Here is a 14974-nt window from a genome sequence, read left to right as displayed (position 1 = left end):
CTACGTTCAGGATCCAGCTATTATCGTTCACATCTACGTTCAGGATCCAGCTATTATCGATCACATCTACGTTCAGGATCCAGCTATTATCGATCACATCTACGTTTAGGATCCAGCTATTATCGATCACATCTACGTTCAGAATCCAGCTATTATCGATCACATCTACGTTCAGGATCCAGCTATTATCGATCACATCTAAGTTCAGGATCCAGCTATTATCGATCACATCTACGTTCAGGATCCAGCTATTATCGATCACATCTACGTTCAGGATCCAGCTATTATCGATCACATCTACGTTCAGGATCCAGCTATTATCGATCACATCTACGTTCAGAATCCAGCTGTTATCGATCACATCTACGTTCAGAATCCAGCTATTATCGATCACATCTACGTTCAGGATCCAGCTATTATCGATCACATCTACGTTCAGGATCCAGCTCTTATCGATCACATCTACGTTCAGAATCCAGCTATTATCGATCACATCTACGTTCAGGATCCAGCTATTATCGATCACATCTACGTTAAGGATCCAGCTATTATCGATCACATCTACGTTCAGGATCCAGCTATTATCGATCACATCTACGTTCAGGATCCAGCTATTATCGATCACATCTACGTTCAGAATCCAGCTGTTATCGATCACATCTACGTTCAGAATCCAGCTATTATCGATCACATCTACGTTCAGAATCCAGCTATTATCGATCACATCTACGTTCAGGATCCAGCTATTATCGATCACATCTACGTTCAGGATCCAGCTATTATCGATCACATCTACGTTCAGAATCCAGCTATTATCGATCACATCTACGTTCAGGATCCAGCTATTATCGTTCACATCTACGTTCAGGATCCAGCTATTATCGATCACATCTACGTTCAGGATCCAGCTATTATCGATCACATCTACGTTCAGGATCCAGCTATTATCGATCACATCTACGTTCAGGATCCAGCTATTATCGATCACATCTACGTTCAGGATCCATCTATTATCGATCACATCTACGTTCGGGATCCAGCTATTATCGATCACATCTACGTTCGGGAATCCAGCTATTATCGATCACATCTACGTTCGGGATCCAGCTATTATCGATCACATCTACGTTCAGGATCCAGCTATTATCGTTCACATCTACGTTCAGGATCCAGCTATTATCGATCACATCTACGTTTAGGATCCAGCTATTATCGATCACATCTACGTTCAGGATCCAGCTATTATCGATCACATCTAAGTTCAGGATCCAGCTATTATCGATCACATCTACGTTCAGGATCCAGCTATTATCGATCACATCTACGTTCAGGATCCAGCTATTATCAATCACATCTACGTTCAGAATCCAGCTGTTATCGATCACATCTACGTTCAGAATCCAGCTATTATCGATCACATCTACGTTCAGGATCCAGCTATTATCGATCACATCTACGTTCAGGATCCAGCTATTATCGATCACATCTATGTTCAGGATCCAGCTATTATCGATCACATCTACGTTCAGAATCCAGCTATTATCGATCACATCTACGTTCAGGATCCAGCTATTATCGATCACATCTACGTTCAGGATCCAGCTATTATCGATCACATCTACGTTCAGGATCCAGCTATTATCGATCACATCTACGTTCAGGATCCAGCTATTATCGATCACATCTACGTTCGGGATCCATCTATTATCGATCACATCTACGTTCGGGATCCAGCTATTATCGATCACATCTACGTTCGGGAATCCAGCTATTATCGATCACATCTACGTTCGGGATCCATCTATTATCGATCACATCTACGTTCGGGATCCAGCTATTATCGATCACATCTACGTTCAGGATCCAGCTATTATCGTTCACATCTACGTTCAGGATCCAGCTATTATCGATCACATCTACGTTCAGGATCCAGCTATTATCGATCACATCTACGTTTAGGATCCAGCTATTATCGATCACATCTACGTTCAGAATCCAGCTATTATCGATCACATTTACGTTCAGGATCCAGCTATTATCGATCACATCTACGTTCAGGATCCAGCTATTATCGATCACATCTACGTTCAGAATCCAGCTGTTATCGATCACATCTACGTTCAGAATCCAGCTATTATCGATCACATCTACGTTCAGGATCCAGCTATTATCGATCACATCTACGTTCAGGATCCAGCTATTATCGATCACTTCTACGTTCAGGATCCAGCTATTATCGATCACATCTACGTTCAGAATCCAGCTATTATCGATCACATCTACGTTCAGGATCCAGCTATTATCGATCACATCTACGTTCAGGATCCAGCTATTATCGATCACATCTACGTTCAGGATCCAGCTATTATCGATCACATCTACGTTCAGGATCCAGCTATTATCGATCACATCTACGTTCAGGATCCATCTATTATCGAGCACATCTACGTTCGGGATCCAGCTATTATCGATCACATCTACGTTCGGGAATCCAGCTATTATCGATCACATCTACGTTCGGGATCCATCTATTATCGATCACATCTACGTTCGGGATCCAGCTATTATCGATCACATCTACGTTCAGGATCCAGCTATTATCGTTCACATCTACGTTCAGGATCCAGCTATTATCGATCACATCTACGTTCAGGATCCAGCTATTATCGATCACATCTACGTTTAGGATCCAGCTATTATCGATCACATCTACGTTCAGAATCCAGCTATTATCGATCACATCTACGTTCAGGATCCAGCTATTATCGATCACATCTAAGTTCAGGATCCAGCTATTATCGATCACATCTACGTTCAGGATCCAGCTATTATCGATCACATCTACGTTCAGGATCCAGCTATTATCGATCACATCTACGTTCAGGATCCAGCTATTATCGATCACATCTACGTTCAGAATCCAGCTGTTATCGATCACATCTACGTTCAGAATCCAGCTATTATCGATCACATCTACGTTCAGGATCCAGCTATTATCGATCACATCTACGTTCAGGATCCAGCTATTATCGATCACATCTACGTTCAGGATCCAGCTATTATCGATCACATCTACGTTCAGAATCCAGCTATTATCGATCACATCTACGTTCAGGATCCAGCTATTATCGATCACATCTACGTTCAGGATCCAGCTATTATCGATCACATCTACGTTCAGGATCCAGCTATTATCGATCACATCTACGTTCAGGATCCAGCTATTATCGATCACATCTACGTTCAGGATCCAGCTATTATCGATCACATCTACGTTCAGGATCCAGCTATTATCGATCACATCTACGTTCAGGATCCAGCTATTATCGATCACATCTACGTTCAGGATCCAGCTATTATCGATCACATCTACGTTCAGAATCCAGCTATTATCGATCACATCTACGTTCAGGATCCAGCTATTATCGATTGCCTATAAGTTCATGAACTTGGATGTGATCGATACTATCTGTTTTCCGCGTGTCTCCAGCGTTCACCAAGGCCGTCAGTTCCAATGACCTGACGGATTCTGCTGTGATCGCAAGATACAGCATCTATGTATCCAGGATATATAGAAGCTGTATCTCAAAAAGTAAACTTTTTTTTTTTTGTTAATAAAACCCAATTGAAATCTTGTTTAAAATACAATAAAACATTGATTTATAAAAAAACAAACAAACATGCTTTCAAAGGTTTAGATAGCGCTTAGGACCTGTTCATATGTGCATCGGTGCATCCGTGGGCTGTGCGTGATTCACCCAACAGTTGCTAAAGAAATGATGAGAAATAGAAAAAGACCTCCTTCAACACCACCTCCTAAAAAACGCATGACATACGCGCGTTAAAAAAACTGCAGACACGCACTGTACACGGATGTCACATGGAACTGCAACGCAGGAAAAATGCTGCATTTTTTACGTGTGCAAAACAGATACGCTCGTGTGAATAAGGCCTTAAAAAGAAACTAGAAATAAACTACAAATTATTCACCCATGATGATTACCTGACAACCACAGAAGTCACACGATACATCATCTCCGGCTGACACATGACAGGAGACTCATTGCTTTGATACAGATGTTTACACAAACATCTTGTAATCCGTGTGGGCTGTTATGTGGACCTCTTTTACATGTAAATTGTACATAAACATTATATAATGGGATTTACTGAATCAATATTGTTTGCGTAACTATCTGTATTGAAGCCAAGGTTTCCTGGTGACATCAATTTGACTAAAGAACCTCTATAAAGGAGAACTACAGTAAGAAATATATAAAAGGCCCTTTAGAGTACATGAAAAATGAGCCACAGGTTTTTATTAACATCCTTCTTCACTAAGTTCTAAGCCCTGGAAGGCTCAATGCTTGCAGTATCTGTACTCCTTTGTCCCTATGACAACACTTCCTGATTGTGCTCTGAACTTGCTTAGTCTTGTCATAGGGCCACACACACATACAAATGTATTTGCTGAAATCAGAATACCCCTTTAAAGACACAATTCTGGCTGCCTGAAGTCATCACTAGGGGAAGGTTAAGAGCCCACTGTATACTGTTTTATCATTGACTTCCATGTATATGTCCTTTGCAGTAAGTTTCCTTTTTGCGTGAACATATTCTACATTACAATATTCTTCTAACCTCCACTCCTCTTCTTTATCTACATCCCATACCTAATACTGCATATTAGCACAAAAAAACAATGTGCAAGCCCTTTAAGGAACAGAGCTCTCACAAGCATCAATAAAACATGTCAATGCAGCAGAGCCGTGCTGCGCAAGCCAGCAACTGTGTTGCTTCTACAAAGTCCTGTAGTGAATAGCGGCGCAGAATACAATAACACGGTATCATCAAATATTTTATCACTTGGATGGTGCTTGTCCCCCTATGATAATAGACTCATTAGGCCATTCAGCTATAATAACGCCTCTGTGTAGTAGCAATATCTTGTGTGTTCCTAGTTACATTCTCTGTCTTCTTTTTCCTTAACTGATATTCCACATGGGAAACCCAACACGACTCGAGCTGAATGTCATTCTGACTCCCTGCATTTTGCCCATATCGTCTCCTCATTATGGATTTTCATGCATAAAATAGCTTTGTCGCAACGTAGAGCTAAAATGTGATAGATGACTTTGTCTGTGTGACATGTTCCCACCAATCAATGTTACACAGAAAGAACTTGCAATGATCATGTCAGGCACGTGCAACAAAGCACAGATGCTGCGTTCCTGCGCATAAAAGGGTTCTATAAATGATATACTATAGCTCAGGTAACCGTAAATGTCCAGCAAGGGGATAAAACGGCCATGTCCACATTTGCAACCATTTTTTTATTGCTCCAATGCATTAAAAAGAAAAAAATAGAGCAACTCTGCAAGTATTATTGATTCAAAATCTCTCACCGTTTTGTGTATACAGCACCTATGCAGGCCTATGTGACTCCAAGGTTATAGGTTACAAATAAATCATGTGTAGTACAATCCTTCAATCACACTCACATTCAGTTTACCCTAAGGCTGGGTTCACACGTGGCGGAATTTCACTTAAATTCCGCTGCGGACACTCCGCTGCGTTAATCCGCAGCGGTGCCGTTTGTCCATTGACTTACACTTTAATTTAGCAGTGTTCGTTTAGACGAGGCGTAAAATTCCGCTGCGGAGCATAGGCTGCGGAGCGGAATTTGGTGTCCGCAGCATGCTCTGTCTGTTGCGGAGCAGTGGCGGACTCATGGCGGAATTTCTCCATTGACTTCAATGGAGAGTCAAAATTCCGCAATGAAGTCCGCAGATCTTATGTGTGCTGCGGAGCGTATTGGTTTTACTACCATGACATTTCTTCATTCTGGCTGGACCTATGTATTTCTAGGTCTACAGCCAGACTGAGGAAGTCAATGGGGCTCCCGTAATGACGGGAGCGTTGCTAGGAGACGTCTGTAAATAGTCACTGTCCAGGGTGCTGAAAGAGTTAAGCGATCGGCAGTAACTGTTTCTGCACCCGGGACAGTGACTACCGATCTCAATATACATGTATCTGTTAAAAAATATATAAGTTCATACTTACCGAGAACTCCCTGCGTCTGTCTCCAGTCCGGCCTCCCAGGATGACGTTTCAGTCTAAGTGACGGCTGCAGCCAATCACAGGCCAAGCACAGGCTGCAGCGGTCACATGGACTGGCGCGTCATCCAGGGAGGTCGGGCTGGATGCCGAAAGAGGGACGCGTCACCAAGACAACGGCCGGTAAGTTTGAAAATCGTTTACTTTCACTAGGGAAAGTGCTGTCCCTTCTCTCTATCCTGCACTGATAGGGAGAAGGGAAGCACTTTTCCCGCAGTCCGCAGCAGCTAGTCCGCATCAATGTACTGCACATTTTGTGCAGATCCGCAGCAGAATCTGCAACGCAGATTCTGTGCGGCATTGATGCGGACAGTTGCGGAGGAAATCCGCCACGTGTGGTCATGCCCTAAGGGTACGTTCACATGGCCTATTTTCAGCTGTTTACGGCCCAAAAAACAGCTGAAAATACAGGGGCTGAACGCCTCCAAACATCGGCCTATTTCAATGGAAAAAAAACGGTATTTCGTTCCCACAGGGCGTTTTTCTTTTCGCGCCGTTTGTATAAACGGCGCATAAAAAAAAGCCCCGTAAAAAGAAGTGCAGGTCACTGACTCAATAGAAAAACAGCTACAAAAACGTGTATAAAAAACGCCCCTAAAAACGCAGGTTGCTTAAAAAACAGCTGGAAATCAGAGGCTGTTTTCCTTTGAAAACAGCTCCGTATTTTCAGCCGTTTTTTGTTAATCGTGTGAACATAACCTCAGAGCCGAAGACACAAAACAATAGGATATTTTTAATCAAGATTATTCCAAAGTTGCTTTAATTTTATTTTTGATATATTGGAGCAAATAAAACAATGGGTTGCAAAGTCTAAGTATCCTTTAAAATTATATTTAAGTAGTTATCGTGTATTTATTCCTTTGGCCACGTTCAGACGTGGCAGAATTTCACTGTGGATTTCAGCCTTTGCAATGCAAAAACTCAAATCTGTGGCAAGTCCGCTGTGATATCTGCAACGTCTGAATTACCTGTCAAATATGCAAATGTTGGTGCAGATTCGTTACGTAATTGCCCCAAATCTGAACCAACATTTGCAGCGGAAAAATTCTGCCACGTCTATCTCCTGTTTCATCAATAACTCAGGTTGCAATTCTGTCCCTCCTCCATGCTTTACACTGCTGCTTTCCTTGTCATAGAGAAGATGGTATAGGATTCAGGGATTCAGAATGGAGATCACATGACGCTATGGCATCTCGAACGGAGCTGCTACCCAGAAAATAAAGTAAATTAGTAAGCTAATACAGCTCACTACTTTTCACTTCATCACATTTTGAAACGGGGGGTGCAAAAAAATATGGCGTCTTTGTAAAGGCCCCGTCAGCTCTATCGACGTATATATGTTTAGTATAAACTTGCATTTCCCGTAAAAAAAACATTACAGGAGCATATTTTTATAAAACTTTGTGTTGGGCCATTTCTCTGTTATTCGTCCTGGAAATGTAAGAAATAAATTGGCAGCTGGCTGTCATCATTCCCCCTTACACAGTCTGATATGGTCCGATCCATGCTGACAGTGTGAGACTAAGCAGGGATATACCCTATGGACAAGGGGAATACTGCAGTAATGCATTGTCAATTTATTTATATAATTCCAGGAGGATTAACAGAGGAACGGCACAAAATCCAAAGAAAAGATGCTCCAGCATTGTTATTTCACAGAAAACTATTATTTACTAAAACAGACATGTCAGGAGATCTGACATGCAGGGAAAAACGACCCATGTGTCGTGGGCTGGTCTCACACGGTCACAATATGGCCACATTTTAGAGCTAATGTCACAGCTGCATCACCAGACCCCCCCCCCCCCCCCATGCTTCTACTGAACTGTACCTAGATCAGCATAGGTTTATATGTGATCTAATCTTTGTTCAGTAGAACAGCAGGGAGTTCAGGGGTTGCAGTCGTAAAATTCACCCATATTACGGTCGTGAGAAACCTTATTTATAAGTGTCAATTACATCAAAATCGTAATTATTGTATGACCAGTGTGGATGAATGTGAACATATTGTCTTCATATAGTTTTTTAAAGGTTATGTCTACCTTCTAAACCAATTTGTTTTATTGTTCCAATGCATCTAAAATGAAAGAAGAAGCAACTTTGCAAATAGTTTTACTTAAAAATTTCCAGTTGTTTTGTGACTACATCTCCTAAACAGACCTATAATTTTCCATGGTAACAGACATAAAACAAATCATGTGTAGTCTGATCCTGCAGTCATATTGCTTTCCATCTGTCCCCTTCTTGTTACTAATATATATTTAATAAGCAAACAAAAAGTAGGGGACAGATAGAAGGCAATATGATGGCAAAGATCAGACTACACAGGGTTTGTTTGTTGTCTGTTCCCATGGAAACATATAGGTCTGTATAGGAGTTGTAAACGCAAAAGATTTTTAATTAAGACAATATGCACAGTAGCTTCTGTTTTCATTTTTGCATAAACAGTGGAAAATTATAAAGGAAAGCTTTCTACAGAGAGGAAAAGAGGGGAAGAGCAGGGAACGAGGACACATAACTGGCTACCATAAGACTAAAACACCAGTTATCGAACAAGAAGAGTTTACCAGCACTTGGGTATTGAGCAAATATTCTGTAATTCCCTGCAGTGCTCCAAGTAAAACAAAAAAAGCTATAAAAAAAAATAATGGATAAGGAATAAATAATCAAGATTATCTGAAAAATCAGCCGTAAAAGACAGTTCATTCTTTATTGAGCAGTGATCCGTATTCTCCCCATCTCATTTGTGCTACTTTACACAGTACGATGTGATTGTCTGCTTGTGCCCTATTAGAACATGTTTGGCTCGTGGCGAGCACCCAGCAATGCTGTATTTTTCCTTTTTTACATTGGTGCTGCAGGGAAAACAAGCACTTACACGGTGGTTCATATCCGAGCTCCCGGACCCCCATATATAACCCCTTCTGATACCATAAGCTACAATTTCCATACCACCCTTCACATAACATGCTTCTCTTTTTATAAGATACAGTGAAACCTCATAATAACACCACCTCTTTAAGAAGACCACCCCCCTTATCCAGACCAGATTTCCAATGACAGCTTTTTTGTTCCACCATATATCATGTATACTGGCCATCTTCTTTGAGAAGACCACCCCCTAGAAGACCACTTTTCAATGCATTTCGGGTGTTCGTCTCAAAAATATATTTATTTATAATGTAACAAAATAGCTAAAATTTCACACAGCAGTTCACAAGGTTAAGAAATAGAGGAAGAAGCATATACCCTGTGCCTCCGTATTAAATCGGAGGCATATAGAGGTACAGTATGGGTAATGGGCGCTATATAACGGATCTGTTCTAAGCTAAAAACCATGTGCGTGAGCCCCTAGACCGCATGCACGTGGACATATTAAAGATTAGTGTGGTACAGAACTGTAATATGTAGCCTACAGCCCATAGAAGGTAGGCAAGATGTAGCGACCGATGAACAAGAGTATGACTGCACGATCAGACTACACTAGGTTTATTTGTAGTCTGTCTCCATGGAAATGCAAAGATCTGTTTAGGGGCTGTAGACACAAACAATAGGACATTTTTACTCAGAATTATTTAAAAAGTTGTACATTTTTATTTTATGTGTACTGGAACAATAAAGGACATAGTCGCAAAGGTGGACAAAGCCTTTAAAGCTCCTGCTTAGTCTGCAGTACCCCTGATACTTGCCAGGCAAATCCAGGTCACATTAAAAAGTGAAAGTGTTGCCTTTGCCCTGTTGCCGAAATGTTGACCAAACAGGGTTTTTGCATAATCATCATTTATCCCCTATCCTATCCACAGTATAGGGAATAAATATCTGATCGGTGGGGGTTCGACTACTGCAACCCCCACCGATCATGGGACTGGAGCGGTAGTGCACATGCTTGACCACCGCTCCATTCATTTTTATGGTGCTATCTTCGGCAGCCCTATAGAAATTAAAAGAGCAGTGGTTGAGCATGCTTACTACCGCATCATTCCTTTGGGGCTCCAAGGAATGGCAAGGTAAGCTCGTTCTCGTGATTGGTGGAGGTCCCAGCGGTCGGACCCCCACCGATCAGATATTTATCACCTATCCTGTGGATAGGTAATAAATAATGATTATGGGAAAAACCCTTTAAACACTCAGTAGTCTACAAATACATGTGCTATGATGACTGTTAGTGAACACATATCAATTATTAACATTATTATTATTAATATTAATAATAGTATCATGTATATGCACTGCATTAATAAACATAGATAACTTGAACTACACTATTCATATATATAGTGAAGACAATAATATTACCTACTAATAATGTAGATTTGTGGCAAACATTTGTGCGAGTGTCTCGTTCATCTGACTAGAACGTGCAGAAATCCATGTGATTGCCGCCAAAACAATCCCAGTCAAATAAATAGAACTGATATTGAAATGAAATTTCTGCAACAAATCTGCCGCGTGTGAATTCACCCGTAATAAAACTCAGTGTGATTACTTAGTGTTAATGTAAAGCTTCTCTTAATTGATCCTTTGTATCACATGATGTAATGGGCTCGTCAATGAACACTATATATATAATAGCTATTGACTTGTATATAAAGCATGTCAGCTGTTAGTAACGTGCCGGATGCTTAGGGTATTTCCCATCTGCCTGGACGTGTAAGTAACATTTGGAAACAGATTAATAAGATGAGTTAAAGGGGTATTCCAGCCTAAAAAAAATGTCTTCTATCCGCTCTCTAGGTGATAAATGCTAGATTGGTGGGGGTCCGACTAATGGGACCCCCACAGATCTGGCACTCAGTTTAGCATTTAGACTTATCTAGCATTTATTACCTATTACCCAGTGGATGAATGAAAAATGCTTTAGGCTGGAATACCCCTTTAACTATTAAAGGTACATTCTGAGAAAATCCTAAATTTTCTTTAGACTTTCTAGTGAATGTTTTTTTTTTACCCGTGCTGCTGGCTAAGCTTAGCCAAATTATTATTGACAGAGGCTGCAGTATGTGGGTGACTGCTGAATTTATATTCTATTGCGGTGACCAGTCGTGTTACACTATATACTTCAGAAGGGCTGACAGCACATGTTTATTACATGATGCCAGTCGTAGCTAGGCTTTCTTCCATGTGGGGCAAATATTCAGTATGTTGCCCTGTATCTAAGTATCCTGGCTAGGGCAGAGTGGCTTGTTGTCTCCCCCTAGCATCCAGGGCTCATGTCTTAACAGCGCCCCCTAGCTACACCACTGCCACCAGTGCTTATGAACCCAGCTCCTAAGGGTATGTTCACACGCAGAGTCAAAAACGTCTCAAAATACGGAGCTGGTTTCAAGAGAAAACAGCTCCTGATTTTCAGACGTTTTTTTTGTGCCACTCGCGCTTTTCGCTGCGTTTTTTCAGCGTTTTTTCCGGACGTTTTCGGAGCTTTTTTCACTAGAGTCTATGGAAAACGGCTCCAAAAACGTCCAAAGAAGTGTCCTGCACTTCTTTTTCACGGCCGTTTTTTTTACGAGTAAAAAAACGCAGCGAAAAACGCTCCGTCGGAACCGAACGCCGTTTTCCCATTGAAATCAATGGGCAGATGTTTGGAGGCATTCTGCTTCCGATTTTTCGGACGTTTACGGCCCGAAAAATGGCCGAAAATAAGCCGTGTGAACATACCCTGAGGGCATGGCCAGACGTGGCGTATTTCTGCAGACACTGTCCGCATCAATGCCGCACATAATCTGCGTTGCAGATTCCGTTGCGCCTTTGCCTAAAATGTGCAGTAAATTGCTGCGGATTAGCCGTTGCGTATTCAGGTGAAGAGTATTTCCTGCTCTCTTTTAAAACATTTCATCTCAGTCTGGCTATAGACCTCGAAACACATAGGTCCAGCCAGAATGAAGAAATATCCTGTTTCTAAAAACCAATACGCAACGCAACACACATAACATCTGCGGATTTCATTGCGGAATTTTGAAACTCCATTGAAGTCAATGGAGAAATTTTGCCACAAGTACGCATCAAGTCCGCTACAAGTCCGCAATAGCCAGTGTATGCTGCCGACACCAAATTCCGCACCGCAGCCTATGGTCCGCAGCGGAGTTTTCCACCACGTGTGCACGAACCTAACTAAAAAGGTGTGGAAACCAATGGAGAAAATGTCTGCTGCGGATTTCCGCAGCAGACTGGCCGCAGCGGAATTCCAGAGCAATTCAGCCTGGCCATGCCCTCAGGGAGAAAGATGACTGCTGGTCTGCAGCAATAGTCTTCAAAATTAAATATTATTATTGCTTTATATATACAGTCCGACATGAGGGGTCGTTGGAGTAGGCGTCCACCTAGGGCACTACTGAGGTGGGGAGAAATTAAAAAAACTAATCTCTGCCTTTAAGTATCTTTGTAACTCTAATTGGACACTGATAATGCTGCCGATATCGCTGTAGGTGTCGGGGGCCAATAATCACTCCCCTTTAGTGCAATGAGGCTGAAATATTATGGACATTTGTCCATCTGACGGCTATTATGCTGAACTTTAGAGACTGAGGGTTGACAGGGGGCATCACATTAAAACATCAACAAAAACAGCACGTGTGAATACAGGCTTAGTCTTAGTCTCAGGCTTAGGCTAGATTCACACGAACGTGTCCATTTTACATCTGCAAAAAATGCTGGGATTTTCTTGCGTTGCAGTTCCATGTGGCATCAGTGCGTGTTCCGTGTGGCATCCGTTTTTTATGTCAGTGTTGGTGCACATTTCTTAATTTATTTATTTTTTCCTCTGCATTTCTTTAGCAACTGGTACGTGAATCACGGACAGCACACGGAAGACGTCCATGTGCTGTACGTGATTTTCACGCACCCATTGACTTCAATAGGTTCGTGATCCGCAAAAACGCACCGAAATAGGACATGCAGTGAGTTTCACGCAACGGACACTCGCTGCGTGAATACTCGCACATATCTTAATAGCCCCATTGAGTTGCATAGATCCGTGCGCTGTCCGTTGCTTTCACCCACAGCACACCAACGTATACGTTTGTGTGAATCAGGCCTTAGTCTTAGTCTCAGGCTTAGGCCGGATTCACACAAGCGTGTCCGTTTTGCGTACGCAAAAGGTCCGTGTGTCAGCAGCATATGATACGTGGCTGCGTGATTTTCGCGCAACCGGCATCATCATGACACTCTGGTTTTATGTTTACAAACAGAAAAGCATGAGGTGCTTTTCTGTTTTCATTCATAGTTTTTACTGCTGATGCGCGAATCACGCGCGTCCCACAGAAGTGCTTCCGTGTGCCGAGCGCGATTTGCACGCACCCATAGACTTGAATAGGTGCGTGCGTGCAGCGCGAAACACGGGCAAATATAGGACATGTCATGAGTTTCACGCAGCGCACATACGCTGCGTGAAATTCACTGAGAGTCTGAACGGCCCCATTCATTAAAATCACGCGCGTAGCACGGACGTATTATACGTTCGTGTGAATAAGGCCTTAGTCTTCCTGCTACAACTACTACTTTTGCAACTACTTCATCTTACTATAAAAATAATTTGAACATAATGATAATAATGATGATAATAATAATAATAATAATAATAATGATGATGATGATGATGATGATGATGATAATAATAATATTAATTGTAATTATTTATTAGTATCATCTTCTTGTACATGGTAAGGTAATACCTTTCAGGTAATAAAATGGATCATTATCATTATAAGAAACACCATGGGAGATGATGTCCCTATATACATGAATACTAAACGAATAATAATAGTAAAACTAATACATAACATTTATTATAATTATTATTATTATTATTATTATTATTATTATTTACATTATACAGAATTTATTTACATCCTCATCATTCTAAATCTCATGTGACATAAAGTAAACATGAAATACTGCACTACATGGACACGTACAGGGAACAAGAACCACCATCAAGTAAACATATGAGCGTATCGTATAAGATTAACCCCTCAAATGCCAAGGCCCTGAAAGGGTTAAACAGGACTTGCGTGCAGACGGCGGGCGCAGTACAAGTGACGGCCGCAGAACTTTCAATGCAGTAAGTTTTAATTGCAGAATAATGTCATAGCACAAGTTTCAGTGAAGCATCCAGAATAGCAGCCGCAGTCCATTCCTCTGTAGGACTATATTATAGGCTTAGAGGGGGGGGGGGGGATTCCTATACATCTGCATTACACCGGCTTCCCTGCAATTATCAGCTCCGGTAGCACATGCTGCACAAGGACATGCCGAGCTCACACCATAGGCGAAAAGGAAAATCCCACTGACCTTTCTGCTGCTTAAAGCATTGAATAGAGCCGGAGTGATGAACCATCTTCTTAGGGGAATGTGAACAGGGCTTATGAGAAGGCAAAAAGCTGATAATGCATGGGAAATAGGGGGCAATGGACAGCCACTTCTAGAATCCCGTGGCTCGGGGAGAGCTGGATACGGAATACGACACCTGCTGTAGCTGAACACTTCGCCTGAAAGACTGTGCTCCCTCATGTTGTCATAGTAACCATGGAGGGAGGTCCAGCTATTGACTCCCCTTAGCGGTTGCTTGAAGGATAATTCACAGCAATGCTCTTCTTTTTTTTTTTCCCCTCCACCGCATGCTGCAGTATGTCATCCCACAACATCACACAGCCGGATCCGAGAGAGGATGAACTTGATGGACATGTGCGTTTATTAACCGATGTGACTATATTATAAAACTGCAACGTAAAAGTAAAAAAGACCACGACAAAAAAAGAAAATTGTCAACTAAATCTGTATTAAATGTCCTATATTATCAGGGGTGTCATGTCTATTGTAACGAAATCATTGTGCACTAAACTTTCTTTAATTCGGCGTTTGA

At 41.6% G+C, this 14974-nt stretch overlaps 1 protein-coding gene across 2 annotated transcripts in view; it reads right to left on the bottom strand.

Moving 5' to 3' along the window:
- The window catches only part of ANO3 (anoctamin 3), a 254338-nt gene extending 239745 nt beyond the window's left edge, over window positions 1-14593 (bottom strand). For both annotated transcript variants that reach the window (XM_075836999.1, XM_075836997.1), the window contains exon 1: window positions 14404-14593. In XM_075836999.1, the coding sequence (XP_075693114.1) occupies window positions 14404-14449 (46 nt within the window). In that variant the 5' untranslated portion in view covers window positions 14450-14593. The remainder of the gene's footprint in view (window positions 1-14403) is intronic.
- Window positions 14594-14974: the final 381 nt, after the last annotated feature.

Source organism: Rhinoderma darwinii, chromosome 9 (genome assembly GCF_050947455.1).
Source record: "Rhinoderma darwinii isolate aRhiDar2 chromosome 9, aRhiDar2.hap1, whole genome shotgun sequence".
In the NCBI taxonomy this organism is placed as follows: Eukaryota; Metazoa; Chordata; class Amphibia; order Anura; family Rhinodermatidae; genus Rhinoderma; species Rhinoderma darwinii.
Note: the sequence above shows the minus strand (reverse complement) of the source record. Positions and strands in the feature narration are given on the sequence as shown.